Source organism: Chelonoidis abingdonii, chromosome 4, assembly GCF_003597395.2.
Source record: "Chelonoidis abingdonii isolate Lonesome George chromosome 4, CheloAbing_2.0, whole genome shotgun sequence".
NCBI classification, from domain to species: domain Eukaryota; kingdom Metazoa; phylum Chordata; order Testudines; family Testudinidae; genus Chelonoidis; species Chelonoidis abingdonii.
The window spans coordinates 79,817,984-79,835,563 of NC_133772.1; the positions used below are offsets into that span (position 1 = coordinate 79,817,984).

Here is a 17,580-nt window from a genome sequence, read left to right on the forward strand (position 1 = left end):
ACCTACTGTAGGTTGCCAACCTTACTGGGGGTCTGCAGTGGCTCAGTCCTCCAACCAAATCACACAGTCAATATGAGTGAGCAAAGATATCCCTTCCACGGTAAGAAGTTTAAACACACAGTCAACCCTCATGTGGGTCTTCAGCCCTCTTTCTCGGCCCTTTAACAATCAGGCTTCTCAACAGGCTTTGTCCCTTTCTCAGGACTTATGCTATTTCTCCAGTGGAGAAAACTCAGGCTTTCCCATTAGCCAAATCCCAACCCAGGGACCCTGTAAACAGCACCCACATACTGCTTCCTCCAGATTGCTGCTGCTATTTCCTGGGCATTTTCCCACATAGCCCTTTCCTTTCACCCATTACCTTAAGGTTACAGTCCTCTTGTTTTCAGGCCCAGTAAATCAGGCTATTAAGTCCCTCTGATTAGATTAGATTCCCTGTCCTCTACTCCTAGCTAGGAACTGACCTACTTAATTCTGCCACCTGCAGTTCCTTTTATCTGAGGCTGCTATGCTTTGATTGGCTGCGTTTGCACAGCCTTTCTAGGCAGTCGTGGAGGTCCCACCTTTGCTGCTCCTTTCCTGGGCTGGGGTATGGTAGGACCACAAAGCCTCCAGCAGGGGGCCTTAAAGGGTCAGGCACACCATGTAACAGCCTCTTACTGGTCTTTATATCTTTCTTGCATTGGGGTAGTTTGCTATTGTGCCTTTAATATTGTCTCTGAGAAACTGCCAGCTTTCCTGAGCTCCTTTTTCCTTAGATTTTCTTCCAATGGCACCTTACCTACCAGTTTTCTGAATTTGTTAAAGTCTGCTTTTTTGAAGTCCATTGTCTTTATTCTGCTGCTCTCATTCCTCTCCTCAGAATCATGAAATCTATTACTTCACAATCACTTTCATTCAAGTTGCCTTCATCCTTCAAATTCACAACCAGTTCCTCCTTGTTGGTCAGAATCAAGTCTAAATTGACTGTCCCACTGGTTATTGCCTCCACCTTCTGAAACAAGACGTTGTCTCCAGTACATATAAGGAATTTATTGGAAATTTTGTGTTTTGCTATATTACTTTTCCAATAGATGTATGGTTAGTTAAAGTCCACCATTACTATGAGGTCTTTTGTTTTGGATATTTATTTGTTCTAGAAATCTCTTACACCTCCTCCTCCTGATTTGGTGGTCTATAGTAGACTCCTACCATGACATTGTTCGTTTTTCCCCTTTTATCTTCACCCAGAGACTTTCAGCTGGTCTGCCTCTCACCTCCTGGATCTCAGAACAAGTGCATTTTTAGTGTATAATGGAATACCTCTTCCCTTTTTTCCCTGCTTTTCCTGCCTGAACAAGCTATACCCCTTTATATCAATATTCCAGTCATTAGATTTATCCTGCCAAATCTCAGTGATGACAATTTAAGTAATAATTTGGTTTATGTACTAATATTTCCACTTCCTCCTATTTATACTCTATACTCCTTGAATTTGTGTATAGACATCAAAGATGATGAGCAGATTCTTTTACTGTTTCCCCTCTTGTTGCTCCTATGAATTTATTGTAATTTTTCATTTTACCTTCAACACCTAGCTCTCTATTAAGATCACTTTTTGTTATATGCACCTGTAGGTTTATGCTACCTCCCACTCTGAACCTGGTTTAAATCCCTGCTCACTAGTTTGGTGAGTTGATGTCCAAAGATGCTCTTCCCTTTCTTTGTCAGGTGGAACCCTGCTCTTCCCAGCAGTTCTCCTTCCCAGAACAGCATTCCATAGTTGAGGAAGCCAAAGCCCTTCTGTTAACACCATCTCTGCAGCCACTTTTAGACTTTTCATTCTGAAACAGCTTTTCAGTCAAAATTTAGTTAGATTTATTCTACAAGACATGAAAATGTTGAAACAAGAATTGTTTCAGGTTGAACAAAACATTTTCATTCAACACAAAATGATTTTTTCTCATTTTTTATTTTGGCCACCAACCTAAAATATCAGTTATTAGTTCAGCTATAGTTATGAACTCCCCCAGCCTATAATCCTGCACCATTCCCAGCAGCACTCTACTGGGAAATGCTGAGTCTGGAGTAGCTGTGATCTCCCCACACTGGTGCTCCTGTCCCATTCTGTAGTGGGAGATGCTGGTATCGGAGGATGTGAGCTTGTGCTTTTAATGCATCCAGTAGGTGGTTTGTCTTGTGAGCAAGATTCTGGATTTACTTATGATTGTCTATTTGTGTGACCCTGCAGGACCATCTGATGTTCCCTCGGATGTTAATGAAACTGGTCAGTCTTCGGACTCTAAGCAGTGTCCACTCCGAACAAGTTTTTGCCCTTCGACTACAGGACAAGAAACTCCCTCCCTTGCTCTCAGAAATCTGGGATGTGCATGAGTGACTATGTGCTCCCAGGGCACTGACCTGCTGAAGTAACACCACCTCACATCCCTTGCTAACAAGAAGCCAGCCTCCCCTCTCCAAAGCGCTGAACTAGGGGCTGGGCTGGGCAGTGCAGAGTTATGAGCCTGAGGTTTCTCTGATGTGATGAGACTGTGCATAAGGCATCTGGGAGAGATCAGATGTTTTTGTAATCTTTGATTTAGTGCCTCCTAGAAATGGGATCATGTGTGAAACACCTGAAAATGGTAGAGATGAACATCTCACCCCAAATGTTTCTTTAATGTCTGTCTTTTTTCTAAGTATGTGTTCTGGGGTTTTGCCCCACCTTCTTTTCCCTTCTCATTGATTCTGAAAGTGAATTTGCAGGAACTTGTTAAACGTTCACTGAGAGCATCCTAGCCCCAAAGGCTTCCCCAGGGTTCTTAGGCAGGGTTCCCTGTGTATGTGGACTTCAGGAACTCAGGGAAGCTTATATGGATGTGCTGAGGGTTTTCTTGTATTCCTGTATTTAAAGTCTCTATGATGTGCTGCCCTTCACAAAGATTCCCAGAGAAGAGGCTGTTGGTCGCATTCCCTCTTTGTGAAGCTTCATTTCTAGAGCTGTCCTTTCATTCTGGCCCTCCTTGGGCAAGTAGATCCCTGGAATGTGCAGTGCCATTTACTGAAAGTTATTCTGTGGACATCTTGTATGTACCATAGAGAAACCATGGATCATTTAGCTGTTTTTTTAAAACAAGATTGCCTATCATTATAGTATCTTTTGGTTTGCTAGCAGGTGAAAGCAATAAACCATGGAATAGATTTTGTGTTGAGGTTTGTGGAGGAGAAGAGAGAGGAATGGAAGCATCAATGTCTGGGCAGTAGAGGTGGTGGAAGTATATCAAGAACCATGAAAATTTTAGTATATTTAGCAGGTTCCAGTGAGACTGAAGATTATCAGCTGGGGACAGAGAATGCACTGTATTTATAGCATATTAGCAGGAATTGCCTAATCTATGGGCTGCACAACTCTCTCAGAACCCTGTCTGCAGGAATATTGAGCATAACCACCTCTGTTCAAGTATTTTCCCTTATGCAAACGGTCTTTCCAAGTGTATGGTCATTTGTTAGTGATTAGTGGGATGTGGAGGTATCTTGGTATGATGAGTACCCTTCTGCTCTTGTATATGAAACAGGGTTAAAAAAAGAACTAGATAAATTCATGGAGGATAGATCCATCAATGGCTATTAGCCAGGGTGGGCAGCGATGATGTCCCTAGCCTCTGTTTGCTAGAAGCTGGGAATGGGTGACAAGGAATGGATCACTTGATGATTACCTTTTTTGTTCATTCCCTCGGGGGCACCTGGCACTGGCCACTGCCTGAAGACAGGATACTGGGCTAGATGGGCCTTTGGTCTGACCCGGTAACACTGTTCTTATGTACTTCTTAAATCCTCTCCTTTCCACCTTGTGCATGGCAAGACTCACCAGTGACCCCTTGGTCCATAAATATTTTAGTATTTAGAGCAATAATTTGTTTGACAAAACAGAAGAGTGTCATTGCAAAATGAGTTTCTCATTCTGCAAGAAAAAACAAACAGTATTTGATCCAGATATGTAACCCCAAGTCCTCTGGTTTCAAGTATTTTGTCTCTAACAGGGATCTATGTTTGCTTGTCCAGTGAGCATCCTGAGAGGCTGGGTTCACAAGGCTCATAGTTTTGGGCTGTGTATGTGAGCACCAGGCCTGTGGCAAAGGCTTTTTGTCCATTTTGCACTCAAGATTGGTCACCTGCCTTTAGCCTTCATTCTGCACCTTCGTAAAGCACTTGTAATAATCTGTAAAATAATCTGTTATTTTTTATAACTTGTTGCAATTGCAAAATTTCTTGTTTAAATCTGTATTTTTAACTAATCTGTTTGAGAAATGTTAATGTTTATACAAAAGAATAAAGCCTAATACAGGATTTTGACTAGCTATGATGCACCATATTTTAGGGTTGGCATAAAGTCTTAATCTTTTGAACCCCACCATAGTTATTAAAAAGGGGAAAACCCAGCAGGGAGGAGGAGAAAGTGTTTGAGAATGAATGACAGTATGGCTCCAATTTAACTTCCGTCACCCTCTCCACACGCAGGATAAACCTCCTGTAAGAGTCCTCAGATTGCTATACATCTTTACGTGACCCATACACCGCTGTGATACGAACCAGAGGTGGCTCAGTGGGTCCAATTCACCACACACAGACTACAGGGTCCAGCATACATATTCCATCTTGATTGGTACTGCCAGGGTCAGGGGAGAGCGTTGCATGCTGGGATCTGTAGTCAAGTGACCCGCATCTCCCGCACGGAGAGGTGGGGGCTGCAGCCTGTTCTAGGTTATGCTCATTAAGCCCATTGCCTTCGTTAGAACACGTAGCAAGCGCTGGCTGGTTCCCTCTCCTGCCCTGGGGGGCTCCCGGGGTCGTAGCGGGCGGCTGGCTGCCTCAGCTTCCTCCGTGCCCCACCGAGGCTGGTGCGCCGCGCAGCCTCCAGCGCCCCGCCTCTGCAGCGCCCCTGCGCCGCGCGGTGCCCAGGTGCGCTCCCCTCCGCCGTGCGCAAGTGGTTCGCTCCTCCCCCACCTCTCGGTGGTTCGCTCCGCTCCGGGCTCTGGATGCGGAACTGGCCGGTCGGCTCCGAGCAGTGGGGGGCGGCGGACGCGGCCTGTGGGGACAGGTAGAGGCAGGCTCCGCTGCGGGGACAGAACCGACGGCTCGGGAGGGGCTGGGGGTGCGCGTTAGGGGCAGTGCGGGCGGGCGGTATGTACCCTGGGGGCGGTGTGGGGCGGTTGGGAAGCGGGTGGGTACGCTGGGAGCAGGGGGCGGTTGGGAAGCGGGTGGGTACGCTGGGAGCAGGGGGCGGTGTGGGGCGGTTGGGAAGCGGGTGGGTACGCTGGGAGCAGGGGGCGGTGTGGGGCGGTTGGGAAGCGGGTGGGTACGCTGGGAGCAGGGGGCGGTGTGGCGTGGTTGGGATGGATGTGTGGGGGAAGGGGGTGGTTACACTGGGAGCAGGGAGCTGTGTGTCTTGAGAGATGTTTGGGGCTGGGAATCACTTGTCCTGTTTTCCTGAACAGCTGGCTGCTGCAGTGTTGTTTCCCCTCCTCGACTTCCCCTGCTGCATCTCCTCCTTTCCCCGAGTTGTCTGGGACTAAGCACTGCAGCTGGGCCCTGCTACAGATCCCTTCCTTCCCCAGCCTTGCGCTGTGGTGATGCTCTCTGGTGATGGAGAGTCCTTTGCAAGGTCACTGCGGGAGGGGGTAGGATGTCACTTAAGCTTCTCCGAGTTGTGGACAGAGATTTCTATCAGTCTTTGCCCCAGTCTGCCGTGGGCCCCAGGTACATTATGTCAGAGGCCTAAAAGCACCCTGCAGCTCACACTCTGAGGTGGTAGAGTTATGTGAGGGCTGCTTTTGCCATGGGCAGCTTTGGCATGAAGGCTGCAGTCTGCTGTTTGTGCTCGGGACTAGCAGGATTCTGACTGTACTATGTGTGATTTTCAATTCTTGATCTTATGGTTGTCCAGCATATCTAGATCCTTTGGGTACATTCTGAGGTGTTAGTTGCTCTTCTAGATAAGAGAGAACCTTTTCAGTATTTCGGGCTTCTTCCTGCTCAGGGTTAGTAAAACCTTCAAATGGTGGTGGTAAAAGGGCTTTCTTTAAAGGAGGCTTCCTGATTTCTCATTGAGAGCTGGTGTTTGATACAAGTACAGTATACCGTACAAAGTGTGCTCTCTCCCCTTGAGATACAGAATTATGTGGCTTTAGCCAGGAGTGAATAGTCCCTGCCTTTAGAAGCTGTTGCTAAGGTGTCTCTTTGCTGAGGAAGGGTGATTTTCATAGGTCTTGGGGGTGATTAGTGGGAGGAAATTACAAAGATATATAATGAGTTTATGATGGGGTGTATATCCTTCACACACAGACTCATTAAAGCAGGGACAGAAAGAGAAGGTAGTGGCAGGCGAGGGGAAGAGATGAGGGCTCGGAGGAGAAACTGATGCCCTTTCTTCTTCTCTTTCCACCCAGGAAGGAAGTGGTTAGGAAGTTCGCAGACTAGGAAGCCAGGAGAAACAGGGCAACTGACCATTTTGCTTGCAGAGAGACTAGATTTCTTACAAAGTACTCCATAAGTTAAGGATTTTTTTCCAGGGGGGAAGGATGTCATTCTTTGCTGTTTTGCTCTTTCTTTGAACCAGGTTGAAAAAAGCTTGGGTCCTAACTCTCTTCTTTGGGGTAGGGTGAAAGAATGGTGCAATTAGAGGTGCCAGTTGGAGGATGCAGTCCTCTGTTCCTTGCCCTCCCCTCCACTTGTAGTATCTGTAGCTATGGCCTGAGCCTCACTCATACAGAGCTATTTTAAGTGTATACTGAGCAACATTTTAAAATTATTTAAAAACACACAGCCATGTAATCTTAACTTGGCCCCCATAGAGATAGCAATAGGAATTGGGAATATAACAGTTCTTTACCTCGTCCTCCTCCACCCCCAACAAATCTGCCGCTTTCTCTGTGTTTAATGTAACTCCAAATCAGCATTCTTGTTCATACACTCCACCAGACCTTCACTGTGCTCTGTATAATACCACTGATTTGGGGATAACTTGCCACTGCTTGAGAGAGGCTAAGGGGAGGCATAAGAGAGTGAGCTCATCTTCTTTCTTATGGCTTGGGTAGGTAGAAACAATTATACATTTATATCTAGATTTAATAGCCAGCATGTTGCTGCAGATATGTGTTCCATCGTTTGTGCCTGGTCACCACAGTCGCATACAGGTGTTTGCCTCATTTTCCATTTTAAACAGGATTTATTCACATATCTCATGAGATGTCCTGATGCGATACGAAATGCACCAGTCTTTCTGACATAAGTCAAAATCGAGTGTTTCCTTGTCACGATCAATGAAGAGCTGTTTGTTCTGAGTGGATTTCATGGGTCTGTGGGACCACAGGATCATCATAAATAAATGTTGAGTAGCAGATTGGCATCTACAGGAGAATCTCAGGCATGGGTGTTGGACTAGGGTTTTAACATCTTCCTCAGTGATTTAGTGGTGGGACTAAAGGAATGTTCATGAAAAATGCGGGTGATATTAAATTAGGAAGAGGTATAAATGACTATGGGGATCTAGAGAGAATAAAACGGGGCAGATTTAATTTGCATCAATGTAGCTAGTACATTGGGGAAAATGATCTAAAGTAGCAGTTCAGAAGAAAAATGAATATTTGAGAAGCAATAACACAGAGAACTATAAAGTGAGAGTGGATAGAAAATTAGATACGAGTTTGGTGTTTTTGCTTTCACTTCATATTGCATTATATGAGCTACATAGGCAGAAGCATCATGCCATGGAGCTGGGAGGTGATACTTTTTCTCCTTGTCCTTTTGACTAAGATCAAGTGTAGTGATCTGAATGTTTGATATGTTCTCTGTTAGGGTACAATTGCAGAGAGGGACTGTAGTAGGTCTTTTTATTTTCTACTATCATCCTTTGTCTCTGGTGTGACTGCTACTGGGATATTGCATTCAGTTCTGGGTAATTCCATCCCAGAATAGAGAGATGAGGGTCTGGAAAAAATGTAAACTTATGGGAGAAAATATTCCCCCTCCCATGACCTGGCATGGAAAAATTGAAAATTTGGGGAAAAACTGAAAAGGGAGAGTTACATGAAATATGTTCTCAAAACGAACAATGAAATAATTTTTAGAGTAATGTTTAAAGTAATATTGTTACTGATGCCCTTCAGTCCTTCAAAATGCTTTCTCATAACAAATATTTAAAAAAATATGAGTTTCTTGTGCATGATAATGTCAGGTCAGGTCTATTTACGTACTATTTCTGAGCTCAAAGGATATAACCTTCCTTTTTGTTTACAATAATATTGATGCATCCTATTTTCAACACTTTTTTTCGTATTTACTAAAGGGAAAAAAATACACCGAAGTACTTTAGTGTGAAGCTGTAGCTCCATCCTCAATGCTAGGTATATGTCGTTATTATTCAAATCAAACCTAAATAATTTGTACATATTCATTTAATATGTATACCAAACTGTACTTTTTATGTGCTAACTAAATTATACGTAATACATTTCTCATTCTTAAGTAAATCTGAGCAAAACTAGCTGAATCTTGAGAAATCTTTTCCTAGTGGGGCGATCTACAAAGTTGTGGAATGATCACAGTATCTTACCTCTGGGAGGATTATGCTGCTTGTCTTCATAGATTTTTAAGGCCAGAAGAAACCATTATGATTATGTAGTCAGACCTAGTGCATAACACAGACCATAGAATTCAGTCAATAATTCTTATATCTAGTACCGAACATCTGGCTGAGCTAGAGTATGTCTTTTGGAAAGATATCTTTATTTAAAGATTTTCAGTGACAGAGAATCCACAGCATTCCTATGAGAGCTGTGGGAGAATTTTTTATGACCATCACTTAAAAATGTACTCCTCATTTCTAGTTTGAATTTGTCTTACAACTGTAAGGACTAATTTAAAGAAACTCTAAGGGCTTGGCTGCACTTGCAAGTTGCAGCGCTGGTGAGGGGGTTACAGCGCTGCAACTTACTCGGTGTCCACACTTACAAAGCTCAGCCAGCGCTGCAATTCCCTGGCTGCAGCGCTGGCTGTACTCCTGGTCTGCTACGGGTGTAGTGAATCCAACGCTGGTGATGCAGCGCTGCTCATCAGGTGTGGACACTCACCAGCACTGTTGTTGGCCTCCAGGGTATTAAGAGGTATCCCAGAATTCCTGTCTACAAAAAGCCGGAAGGTACTCCCCGGAGCCACCAAACACAGCTGCTCTTTGCTCCAGCGAGCCAGCCGAGCGGAGGCTTTGGAATGTTCACAGCTGTTTGCTTGAGGAGACAAACAGCACGGGAGGGGAGGGAGTCCGTTGGAGAAGCTGCTTATCTGGTCTGAAGCCTTCTTACATTTAAGAGTGATTGAGAGAGGGGTGGGGGAAATGGCCAGAATTTGCAAGGCAGGGAGCTCACAGTGTCTGCTCCAAAAATCTGCTCTCTCTGTCTCCCCCACGCTCCCTGTCACACTCCACCCCACCCCCCTCTTTTGAAAAGCACGTTGCAGCCACTTGAACGCTGGGATAGCTGCCCACAATGCACCACTCCCAACAGCGCTGCAAATGCTGCAAATGTGGTCCCACTGCAGCGCTGTTCCTACACAGCTGTACGACCACAGCTGTAACTCCCAGCGCTGCACATTTCCAAGTGTAGCCATACCCTAAAGAATCAGCCCACTGGAGTTCAACACAAATGGCTCTTGGTGCTATAAACCTGATGACTCCCAGCCTGGATGGCAGTGTATCTTTGTGTCCAGCAGCCATTGAATTGTGGGGTGTCATCCTCACTGGTGCTGACGGCTGTTTTTCCTTTACTGACCAGCTGGCAGAGCTGGTGCTGCTTTGGAAGTGAGAGGTACAGTTTGCATGTGCCTAAGTTGTCCATCCGGCAGCAATTCTGCTCTTGCTGCACCCTCAGAAATTGCAGTCCAGTGAGACTCTGCTACAAGTCCAGGTCACTATATAAAATAATACATCAATTCTGTAACTCAGGCCTATGTGGCTTGTGAATCTTCTGTTTCTTCCACAGCCTACTGAGCATCTTATAGCTGGGGCAGACCCAAAAGCAGGGACTGGTCTTAATGTTGACTACAGTGTACCTTGTAATATCTAATTTGAGCGCTCCCTCTCATTTATTTGTAGGTTAGTCTATGGTACTTGTCACCTTAAACAAGAATAAATTAATGCTTGTGACACTCTTGAGAGGTAGGGAGGTATCATTATCCCCATTTTACATATTGGGAACTGAGGCAAAAAGAGAGTGAGTTACCCATGGTGTCTTGATGAGTCTGTGGTAAAGGCTTGAATTGAACCCAGTTTTCCTGAATCCCAGTCTACTGCATTAACCACTAGAGCAGATTTTCTCTTGCCCTTGTCCCTGCCCCTTCCCCCTAGCAAGACTGCAAATGTAGTGTTAACAGTTTACTGATTGTTTAGTAGGAAGGAAATGGTTCTTCTCTCACTCCAAAACACTCATTTGTGGGCACTTGCTGCTCTCAGGTTCTTGCCCTTTTGGGGTGCATTCTGCTGATCTTTGATACTCTTTCTGCCCCTCGGCAGGGGGAAGTTTAGATCAGTGTTTCTCAACCTTTTTGACATGAGGAACCGGCTTGCTGTCTTCCTAAACTGTGTCAGGAAAATCTCAGGGACCAGCTCTGGTCCCCAGACTGGTCATTGAGAAATACTGGTCTAGATGTTTGTTAGGTTCTGCTACTTTTTCATTTTTAAGTGAATTTCCTGCTGCCGAAAAGTGTGGAATTGACAGCAGCAGACACTGAATAGTCTGCATATCCACAAAACAGGTAAAACCTGAGCAGCTGGAGTGCATGCTTTCCTGCCCCATTTCTTCCCAATGGGAATCAGTCCTACTCCAAAGAGGCCCTTGTGGGGTGAGAATGAATGTTTTGTCCCTATGGCCTGTTCATTTGTGGGTATCTCTTCAGATATCGGGAACAAGGGGGCTCAATTAGTGTCTCTTCTATGATAATTTTGGTAATAATGACACCTGTTCTATAAAATCTGGACTAATACCCACCGAAGAAATTGCTCACAAGGAGTCACTGAATTACTATTAGATGGTAACTACTTTCTGCGACTTGCAGTTAAACCAGACTAGAATTGATTATTTTGCACTCAAAAACTCAATTTCCCTTTCCCCATAGTCATCTCATCTCATCTCATCTCATCTCATCTCATCACTTGTGTCCTTTACAAATATAGGATTTCTGTTCTTCCTTCATGCTGTAGTCACCATCCTGAGTCTAGAAGGGTCCTTCAGAGCCCAACATGCTGCTCCTTGCTTGGCCCTAGGTATTGCTTTAAAAACATTTCCTTTACCCATACCTCCCTGTCGGTGAACATGCTTCCTCCATTGGTTTCCCAACTCCTCTGAGTCTTCCATATAGCAAACTACTAATCCAGAAGACACTGGGTCCATCCACTCCATCATTTCCAGCACTGGCCAGCTGTCAGAGAGAAACCAGGATTAGAAATCAAACGGAGAACTAGGGCTAGTCAGGATTGAGAGGCTCTGGTCTGTAGGGGATGGGAGAGAGCGAAGGAAGTGTGTGTGTACAGTTTGGGGCAGTCATGGAGTGAAGTCTGTAAGTGAGTGACTGGTTTAAAGCTGGAAGAAAGTGGAAGGGGGTGGGGATGCTGAATGAGGGCCACAGGGGTCAGGTAAATATAAAAATCTATTTTAACTGTGATTTTATGTGCTCCTGAATTTCATTCTCTTTGGAGATGCACAGAGAGCGCTGAGATCATTTGTTAGCTTGCACTCCCCTTTTCCCTCTTCTCTCTGCTCCTGACTGAGGGATGTTGGGGACTCCAGGGAGCCCCCATCAAACCATGATTTGAGTTTGCAATGTCCTTGCCCCATTTGTAGCACACAAGGGGTTGTCTGAAGAAAACAAATAGGTCTTTTCCTCCCTCCCCTCTCCTGTGGGGGAAGGAAGAAATCAGTGGGGGGGAAGACCAAGGTGGTCTGTCTTTTAAACCAAACCCAAAGGGTGATCAAAAAGAGGGTCTATCAGAAGGTATAGTGTATTTAAGCAGGATTAGGGTCTGCATCCAGCCCCTCCCTTAGGGTCACTTTTCACTGTCCCTCATCCGTGCAGTTTCAGAGATGGTGAGGTCTAGATAAAGTTTTCTAAACATCAGAGGAGTGAAGTTCTGGAATAGCCTTGCAATGGGGGCAAAAAATCTAACTGGTTTAAACACTGAACTTGATAAGTTTATGGAGGGGATGGTATGATGGGATAGCTTACAATGGCATATAGCCGATCTTTGAATGCTAGCAGCAAATATCTCCAATGGCTGTTGAAAGGACACTAGATGGGGAGGGCTCTAAGTTATGACAGAATTGTTTCCCAGGTGTCTGTCTGGTGAGTCTTGCCCACATGCTCAGGATCTAAATGATGGCCATATTTGGAGTTGGGAAGCAATTTTCCTCCTGGTCAGATTGGCAGAGACCCGGGGCGTATTTCACCTTCCTCTGCAGTATGGGTCCAGGTCAGTTGCAGGCTTAAACTAGTGTAAGTGGTGAATTCTCTGTAACTTGAATCTTTTAAATTATGATTTGAGGACTTCAGTAACGCAGCCTGAGGTTATGGGTCTCTTACAGGAGTGGGTGGATGAGGCTCTGTGGCCTGCAATGTACAAGAGGTCAAACTAGATGATCACGATGCTCCCTTCTGGCCTTAAAGTCTATGACTCACATGCATCCGACGAAGTGGGTATTCACCCACGAAAGCTCATGGTCCAATACGTCTGTTAGTCTATAAGATGCCACAGGACTCTTTGCTGCTTTCCTTTTTGGTGATCCGCAAAACTGAACTGAACAGTCTGGTTTGTGAACCAGCACCATGGGGCTTTTCCATTCACTTTTGGACTGCCCTCCTGCCATCTCCAGCATAGCCCATTCTTTTTGGACTGTGCCCTTCATTCTCCATAGCAGTGATCTAGGGTTCTCCTTGATTAGCCCAGGGTGATCTCTAGATGATGGTGAATTAAGTGCATTCTCCCTGGATGAGGGGAGAGTGCAGTTGCAAAGTCCTTGATCAATTGCAGGAATTGCTACCTCTGTGCAGGTAGTCTGTTCTTGGCCAATGGGTCTCTCATGTCTTCCAAGGTTTAAGAAGACTCACGTGATAGATTTTAGTTTCCTTCCTTCTATCTGGTTTTATCTTAGAGTCCACCTGTCCTTCCTGCCTAACAGCTTCAAATCGACCCTGCCACTAATTTTGACTTGGCAGCAAAAGGACCTGGTCATCTGTGCAGAAAGTCCATAGGTGAGCCCCTCTATAATTTTGTTCCTGTGCATGTTGGGTCTTCCTTAAATTCTCTCTGGCAAACACCTTTATGTCCCGAATCATTCCCTTAATTGTAAGATGTGTTGGGTTGTGCTTAAGGCCTATATCCTGTTCCTCCCTGCCCTCCCATGGCAAATCCAAGATTCCCTGCTGTTGGCAACCATAAAGTAACTCAAAGGCACAGAACCCTGAAGATAGGGTTGCTAATTTTGGCTGGATGTATTCCTGGAGATTTCATCACATGACATAATCTTTAATTCCTGGAGACTCCAGGCCAGTCCTGGAGGGTTGGCAATCCTATCTGTGGAGGCCTGCAGGACCTCCTTTATGGTAACCAGAAGCTTCAAGAATAGTTGGTCCCAGTGGATGGGGTCGCTACTAATAAAGCATCTCAACATTCACTTCATAGTCTTGTTAAATAGTTCGCTGGGCCATTTGTCTGTGTGTGGTACACCAAGGTTTTACAGGGACTTGACCTTTAGAATGGAGCATAGGAGGTGAAGTTAATCCCTTGATCTGTTACTATTTTGGGGGGAAATCCCATGCATGGGAAGAGCTTCAAGAGTTCTGGTGGTACCACTGTATGTGTAACAGAACAAAGGGGAACAGCCTCTGGGTATGTGGTTGCGTAGGTGACTATCACTGATATGTACTGAATCCCCAGTGTGGTCTTTTCTAGGGCACTGACCAGGTCCACTCCAGTTCTTTCGAAGGGTCTCTTAATCAAAGGCAGAGGGATCAGGGGCACCCTAGAAATCCCCTTGCTGCTGGCTAACTGCTACTCAGTAGGAGGAACTGTATTCTCTCACCACCTGATGCCTGCCTGGCCAGTAGAATTAGGCTAATACCCAGGACAGTGTCTTCTCTCTTACCAAGTGTCCATTGCATGCACAAGCTGCAACACTCTCTGGTGGTATTTTCATGGCACCCATGGCTGGAACCCTCACTATCCCTTTTGATTTGATACAGGCACTCTTTCTTCAGTGCAAAGTGTGGATGCTGCTCACACCACTGAGTCTCTGTTACTTCCCCATTTATGGAGGCCAGTTGTTCATATGCATAGCTCAATGTAGACTCTTTTCTGTTCTTGCATAAAACTCCCACCCTGTAGGAGAGCTTCCAGGTCCTGACTGCTTATCTCTTCTTTCCCTGTGGGGGTTGACAACTATGTTGCTTGGAATGATCCCTCCTTGGGGTCTTTGGCTTCCCCAAGATTTTCCAAGTTCTAGGGAACTGGGTGCAACAATTGACCTGGATCCTGGTTCATTATATGAACCTGTTTGTTAATGACTTGCCAAAAAATGGACAGTCCTAGCCTACAATTATGGGGTAGGGCAATTTTTTGGCGAGAGTTACTGTTCTCACTATAGTATGTGTCCCCACTGTCAGCTGTAGACTTTTGCTGGGATATCTTTTCAGATCACCATGTATATACTATGGGTGGATCATAGTTTTAGGGATGTCATTGTCTCCTACTACAGAGGCCTGGACCACCATCTGACTACAACGAGGTTGAACCCTCTTCCACTGGTCCATCACCAGCACCATCAGTTTTAGTGAGAGTCCTTTTCCACATGGAGGTTTCTGCAGCCCAATCGTGGGCATGTTCACCTTCCATAAGAGTGTACTCTCTCTTTGTGTCCTGTCTGCCCACAGGAGTAGCAAGTTATCGGGTTGACATTTCCAGTACCTTTCCTAGATGGGGGTGAACTCGGTTGTGGAATAGTGGCTGGACTCTGGGTTGTGGGTCCTATTTCAGTTGTTTGAGGTGCATGGCAGTCCCATTGGTGGTATCGGTGCCTGATCTGGTGCCTGACCTTGCTCCCTCCCCTCCAGACTACCCATGATCTAAAGCAGTGGTTTTCAAACCAGGGGTTGTGACCCAGAACTGGGTTGCGGAATTGAAGGGACTGGGTCATGGCAGCCCCAGTCAGCACTGTTGACAGGGCTGTTAGAAGTCCTGTAGGCAGTGCTGCCCAGCTAAGGCAGGCTAGTCCTTACCTGTTCTGACACTGCACTGCGCCCTAAAAGTGTCCAGCAGAAGGTCCAGCTCTTAGGCAGGGGGACATAGGGCTCCACGTGCTGCCATCACCCTGAGCGCTGGCTCCGCAACCCATTGGCCAGAAACTGGCCAATGGGAGCTGGGGTGGGTGGTGCCTGTGGGTGAGAGCTGTGCGAAACCGCTTGCATACCTCCACCTAGGAGCCGGATCTGCTGCTGGCCGCTTCTGGGGCGCAATGCGGTCCATGGTGCCAGGACAGGCAGGAAGCCTGCCTCTGCACCCCTGCTGCGCTGCTGACCGGGAGCCACCCAAGGTAAGCTCATGCTCCAGTCCCCTGCCCCAGCCCTGAGCTCCCCCACAAACTCAAAGCCCCTTGCAGGACCCCAAAGTCCTCATCCCCAGCCCCACCCCAGAGCCTGCATCTAGAGCCCTGACTCCCTCCCGCACCCCAACCCCCCCATCCCAGCCCAGAGCCCCCTCCCATACCCTGAAGCCCTTATTCCTGGCCCCACCTTGCAGCCCTCACCGCTGCACCCCAGCCCTCTGCCTCAGCCCTGAGCCCCTCCTACACACCAAACCCCTCATCCCCAGCTCTGTTGGGTCACGAGTATCAACAATTTTCTACAACTGGGTCACCAGAAAAAAGGTTTGAAAATCATGGATCTAAAGGACCATCTGAGAGGACATCTTTGGGTTTGGACCTCTCAGAGAAGGCGTTACTGGTTTGTGTTCATCCTCCTTGGTCTCTCTCTGTTATGTCCCAGGCCTTATGAAATCCTATATTAGCTGCACTGCATCTGATAATTTCCCAGGGGAGTGCCATAATACCCACTCTCTGTCTTTATGGACGCTGTCTGCCTGTCTTTATAAGTTCAGTCACAATTGCCTTGGCCAGTTGGGCCCCTGATTTTTCTTCCAAGTGGAGCTACTTCCAGTAGTGTTTCCTCAAGTGCTGTGCTACTATTTGGGGTCTGGCCCTCTTGGGGGAGCTCTCAGATCTAAAATGTTGGTAACAAGTTTCTTCTGAAATGTGCAAACAGTCCAAAATGGCAGACTTTACCTCCGTATAGTTTTTAGAACAGGCTAAGTTCAGGTTACTGTAGGGTGCCTCTGCTGGACCCGTGCAATATGGGGCCAAAGTTGAGGGCCACCAGGATGCTCGTGTCACCCTCTCAAATGTAATTGAAAGGCCTCAGGATCATTGTCCGGGTCCCATCTTGGTTAGCTTCATGGGTACTGGCAGGGAAAGTGCCCCTCTTTAGAAGCATAACCTGCTTGGGCTTCCTAAGGACTTAGGGCCAGCACTACTTGTTGTATTATTTCTTTTTGAAACTTCTGCTGCTGGGCCCTCAAGAGCTGTTGGGTGGTCTGAACTTGCTGTTGAATAGTCCACTGCTGCAGCAATAGCTTCTGGAACTGCTGTGGCTGAGTACCTTGCCGTTGCTGTATCTCCCCTAGCCGCTTATACCTCTGCTCCAGTTCCATCTTGTTCAGATCTGCTGAGCTCTGTTCCCCTCTATGGCTGTGTTTTTTTTTTTTTTTTTAAAATCCTTGTATCAGGTGTAATTATACCTGCATTCTCTACTGCTTGTAGCAGGGTGGGAGCTTCCCTGAGACCCTACCAGACTACAATTTTGAGTTGTTTCTGATTTCCTTACCCCATTGGTAGCACACAGAGAGTTGTCTGAAAAAAAATAAACAAAAAGTTCCTTTTCTCTCTCTTTCCCTGTGTGTGTGTGTTGGGGGAATGGGGGGGGGGGGGGGGCTTACAGAAAGCTTGAAGTATAGATGAGTCATATAAAAAATGGAAAGTAGGGTCGCCCTGCCCGCCGTCCCCCGGGGAGCCCGTTGCGGAGGGACCCCCTCGCTCGGGGGGGGGGGGGGGGGGGGAGACAAAGGTGGTCTGTCTCTGAGGCTACATCTTCACTACCTGCCGTATCGGCGGGTAGCAATCGATTTCTCAGGGATTGATATATCGCGTCTCATCTAGACGCGATATATTGATCCCCGAACAAGCTCCTATCGATCCCGGAACTCCACCAACCCGAACGGCGGTAGCGGAGTTGACATGGGGAGCCGCAGACATCGATCCTGCGCCGTGAGGACGGTAGGTAATTTGATCTAAGATACTTCGACTTCAGCTATGTTATTCACTTAACATACGCTGAAGTTGCGTATCTTAGATCGATTTCCCCCCCCAGTATAGACCAGCCCTTAGGCAGTCATTCTGGTCACTCCTTTGGGTTAGGTTTATCAGCAGGTATAGTGTCTTTAATCAGGATTAG

At 46.5% G+C, this 17,580-nt stretch overlaps 2 protein-coding genes across 39 annotated transcripts in view; both read left to right on the forward strand.

Annotated features, from left to right (window-relative positions):
• The window catches only part of NR1H3 (nuclear receptor subfamily 1 group H member 3), a 51,524-nt gene extending 47,198 nt beyond the window's left edge, over positions 1-4,326 (forward strand). For all 5 annotated transcript variants that reach the window (XM_032782203.2, XM_075065342.1, XM_032782201.2 and 2 more), the window contains one exon: positions 2,231-4,326. In XM_032782203.2, coding sequence (XP_032638094.1) covers positions 2,231-2,373 — 143 coding nt within the window. In that variant the 3' untranslated portion in view covers positions 2,374-4,326. The remainder of the gene's footprint in view (positions 1-2,230) is intronic.
• A 549-nt stretch (positions 4,327-4,875) lies between these two features.
• The window catches only part of MADD (MAP kinase activating death domain), a 127,408-nt gene continuing 114,703 nt past the window's right edge, over positions 4,876-17,580 (forward strand). For 31 of the 34 annotated variants that reach the window (XM_075065303.1, XM_075065301.1, XM_075065306.1 and 28 more), the window contains exon 1: positions 4,904-5,077. The gene's annotated coding sequence lies outside the window, so the exon portion shown is untranslated. Of the gene's footprint in view, positions 5,078-17,580 lie in introns of all 34 variants that reach the window. The other 3 variants (XM_032782233.2, XM_075065302.1, XM_075065314.1) reach the window with 3 other exon arrangements.